Source organism: Microtus oregoni, unplaced genomic scaffold (genome assembly GCF_018167655.1).
Source record: "Microtus oregoni isolate MIOR12 unplaced genomic scaffold, Mior012 000034F_ref0000314, whole genome shotgun sequence".
NCBI classification, from domain to species: domain Eukaryota; kingdom Metazoa; phylum Chordata; class Mammalia; order Rodentia; family Cricetidae; genus Microtus; species Microtus oregoni.
In genome coordinates, this window is record NW_024543093.1 from 7,204,073 (window position 1) to 7,208,018 (window position 3,946).

Sequence of the window (3,946 nt, forward strand, 5' to 3'; positions counted from 1 at the left end):
TCCGACTTGGGGAACAGACTCTTAAGTATAAAATGGATATCTAAATTAGCGACCCAGGGTCCTCAAGGATCAGAGAGCTAGATGGAAATATTGGTGGATACCCCCCCCCCCCCTTTTGGTGCGTGGAGGGGCTTTTCAGGTACCTTCCCACTGTTCCTTGCTGCAGTTCAGATAGCAGACCAGGGAGAAGGGCACTTAACAACCATGGGACTGACAGGGAAAGCAACCGGCTCAGACAGGCTTGTGTGAGCCACAGGTGGAGGAGTTCCTGGCCGGGTTTGACAGCTTCATTCCCAGGGGTAAACAGTGACAGTCAAAGCCCTTTTTCTTCCGAATCTGGATCTTGCTCTAAGTGTCTTTCCACACGCCCAGACACTAGTCTTTCCAGACTGTACACTTTCTAGACTGTCAATGACCTAACTCAAGGGAGTCACCTCCCACAAATCCCGTTCTAAAGCCCTGCCCCAATGCACAGGCGCAGAAGTCTGCGAGGTGAGCAGTTCCGAGTCCCCATCTCTCCTACCAGCAACAATGTTTCAGTTTGCTGGGCTGTCATGGAACACGTGAGCGATAAAGACGGGGAGAGTGTGTGAACAGAAGGATGCGGCCCAAGCAAGCACAAGACCTCTCAGAAATCATTCAGAATCCAGGTATTGACGTCAGACACATTTTATTGTAATCTTAATACAGTCTACATGAATTTGAACTGGTATTTATTTATTTGGGTTCAGTTTTAACAGCGTCATTAAAAAAAATCAAAGCACTGGTTGTCTGAAATAAAGCAAGCAATCAACATTCAATAAACACACTTGATTTATTCTGTATAAAAGGGTTAAGTTTACAACTAAACTTTTATAAAAAGTTTAGCATAAGTACGTCATTACATTTTTATGCAGAAATAGGTATTTCTGCCACTATACAAGAAAACGTAAAGAGTTCACAAGGTTTCACTCAATATATATATATATATATTTATATATAAATATATACACAGCATTCAGTAGGCTCACGTCAAAAAGGCCATTTCTGACCAAAGACTTCATTTAAGTAACCGAATACTGGATCCTTCGGGTGCTCACGCTCCACCTTTGAAAAAAGGCAAAGTCTGCTTAGATTGGGCAATTCCTTGTGATTTGTAACGTTTTTCGCTCCCCATGGTGGGAATAGTATATAAAGAAAACCTTCCAACTGTAGAAAGGGCTTTGAAAGTCTCTCATAAATAACGGTATCACAGTCCAGGCTGGAGAACTCCTGGGGAAGAAGATGATCACTCAGTTTTCCTTCCATTTTGCTTTTCTTTTTAAAAAGGTCCATTCAACTTGTTCTCCTGGTGAAATGGTTGAAAACAAACAAAACAAAAAGTTCAGCGTCTTAAAAGATCCTGTAGACTTCTTGTTGTGCAAAAGAAAAAGAGAAAGTAAAAAAAAAAAAAGTCCCCAGACGCCTGCAAAAGATTGGGAGAGAAAAGCAGCTTAGGAGAGAGTAACCTAAGGGCAGAGGCAGGCAGCCAGGCGCCGGGGAAGCCACAGTTTAAACCAAACCCTGGCGTCCAGATGTGGCACATATACCCGGCCTCGACAGCACAAATTAAACATGAAAATAGCAGAGACACGAGGGGAAAACTTCCCAAACGCAGTCTCCTATTTGGATCTCTAACAGCCTGCTCACAGGCGCCAGGGTGCTTCTTGTAACAATTATTTGATTGAAAACAGCCCTTTGGTTAGCAGATAGGGAAATCTGGATCCCAGAACACAAGGGGCAAGGCTCAGAGTAGCAATCCTCAGCTAACTAGAGAAATCTCAGATGACCACAGTTTGGGGGAAGGAGGACCCCTATGGAATTTGTGGCGTTAAGATTAATTACAGCCGAGGTTCGTACCTCACAGGACCACCGATGGGCTCACAAAACCAGTAATAATGACACTTTGTCCTGCCATAAGTTACTGGCATTTCTTTTTTCTTTCTTTCTTGCATTCTTTTTCTTTTTTTAAGGCAAATGTTCTGTAATCCCGAGTACCCACGGCTACAAGCCCCTTCATGCCTATCTGGTAAGACAAGAGGCACCCACTAACACAGCGAAGTAAGCATGCGTTTTCCAAATCAAACATCTCACAGACGCACACACAAGCACATTGCCAAAGCGCGCACACGGGAGGAGACACCCGCAAACACTCACCAATTTATTCAGCCACAGAGTACTTTGCTATCATTCGACATAAGCTCAGAAGGGAATTCAGACGCCTGGAGAGAGAGAGAGGATAAAAGGCAGGATATTAGACAATCTTAAAAGAAGATAGCCTCCCCTCCTCCTCTTTACGAAAGTGCCAACAAGTCCCATTTGAAAAAAAAAAAAAAAAACAGGTTCACGCTACAATTCGGATCCAGAGACAACCCAACACAGAACTTAAGTAGCGATTTCACACGGGGCTCGATGTACAGTTTTCTTAAAAATAAAGTTAATGAGCCTGTCTCTACAATGGACTTTAAGAGTGACAGGCCGGGCGACCGGGGGTTTTACGGACCGCGGGGTACTTGCTGAGCGAGTCTCACCTGCAAAGACAGAATGCTGATGTCCGTGTTCAGGGTGGTCAGCGGCGTCCTGGACGCCTGGTTCTGTGCAGGTCTCTGATGGTGCAGGCTGACGATCGTGGGGTGCGAGTCCAGGGCGATCTGCAGGTCCAAGATGTAGTCGATGACGTGCTGCAGGATTTCCATCTTGGTCACCTTCTTGTTCTGCGGGATGCTGGGCACCAGTTCCTTGAGCTTGGAATAGCAGTCGTTCATGTTGTAGAGAAGGCTCATAGGGTCGTCCACCGGGGTTTTGCTCCGGGAGATGCCCAAGCCGTGGTCCGACAGGCTGTTTTTCCTAACGGACCTCACCGGACTGAAGGCTTTCATGCTGCTCGTGGGAGGAGAGGCCGGGAGGGAGCCGCCGCAGGGGGGCTGAGCTGGCTGCGCGGCACCTGGCTCTGCTCAGAATGAAGCGCGAGCCGGGCGGGGCGGCTTTTATGTGCACTCTCCCGGGCCACTCGATCGGGCATCCCTCAGCAGCCATTGGTGGAAGGGGTAACGTCCATCATGCCGAACGAATTCTCCCATTGGTGAGCGAGAGCGCTCGGTCCTTCCGCGTTTGCAGCCAATGCCCGTGGGGTGGGAGGAGCGGGCGCGAGCCCAGCTGGGGTGGTAAATTGAGTACAGTGTGCGCTGCGAGCCCAGGGGGCTTGGGTGTGCAAATGTGCCCGCCTGATTCCCATCCGTAGAGCCGTAGGACATCCAGCCCCGAATCCGCCCTGGGGGTGTGCCCGGTGCAAGCCACCCCCGACCCAGGGCTGCCTGCAGCCCTGAGGTCTCCGCTCAGCTGAGGGGAAGTCATAGGTCGCTAGCGTCAGGGAAGAGAGCAACCTTTGCAGATGGGAAAAGAAGCGCGCCTTTAGGGAGGCACGTTGTAGAGTGAGTTCCTTCTTTTAAGATAAAGAAAAGCTGGGTTTAAGAGGGGGAGGAAAAAAAAAACTACCCACGTACACATTCAGGACAGGTTTAGCTTGAGGTTTTGCAACTTGGAGCAACGCGGGAGGCCTTCTGGGAAACTGAGTGACAGGAGTTGTAGCGAATACTGTGCGGTCTTCCTCAGACCGCCGAGGAGCCCCGAGGGACCCGGCACGTTCAGGATTCTCCCCACCCCCCTTCGTTCCCCCCACGAATGAGGCAGGGTCGGTATAATGACTCCATTAATCGGAGGTCATTAGTAGGGTTTGCACACTGGCACTCCATTTACATACACTGCCCTTGGTCTGTGCCCTTCAGTGTAGGTGGCGGTGTGACGCGATTAATTATGCACAAATCGCGATTTCTGGTGTCACATTCCAGCGCTTAGAGCTCTGGGGAAGCTCTTTGTCAGGTAGGTGGTCCTAGCTATTGACTGACAGCTTATCGCTGTTTTTAGAGAA

General features: G+C 48.9%; 1 protein-coding gene across 2 annotated transcripts; it reads right to left on the reverse strand.

Moving 5' to 3' along the window:
- Window positions 1-653: 653 nt before the first annotated feature.
- On the reverse strand, window positions 654-2,992 carry Id2 (inhibitor of DNA binding 2). Of its 2 annotated transcripts, none has more exons than XM_041630312.1 (3): window positions 2,550-2,992; window positions 2,176-2,240; window positions 654-1,327 (listed from the first exon to the last, which is right to left on the reverse strand). In XM_041630312.1, the coding sequence occupies exons 1-2, from the start codon at window positions 2,895-2,897 to the stop codon at window positions 2,184-2,186; spliced, it is 405 nt and encodes a 134-aa protein (XP_041486246.1). In that variant the 5' UTR covers window positions 2,898-2,992; the 3' UTR covers window positions 654-1,327; window positions 2,176-2,183. The 2 variants fall into 2 exon arrangements, with proteins under 2 accessions (XP_041486246.1, XP_041486247.1); XM_041630313.1 differs by having other exon boundaries at window positions 654-1,444.
- Between the last annotated feature and the right edge of the window lie 954 nt (window positions 2,993-3,946).

Bases quoted from the DNA above. Each gene is read 5' to 3' on its own strand.
- Id2 (XM_041630312.1), bottom strand. From the start codon at position 2,897: ATGAAAGCCTTCAGTCCGGTGAGGTCCGTTAGGAAAAACAGCCTGTCG. The intron at 2,241-2,549 runs GTGAGACTCGCT...CTCTCTCTCCAG, and splicing joins TCAGCATTCTGTCTTTGCAG to GCGTCTGAATTCCCTTCTGA.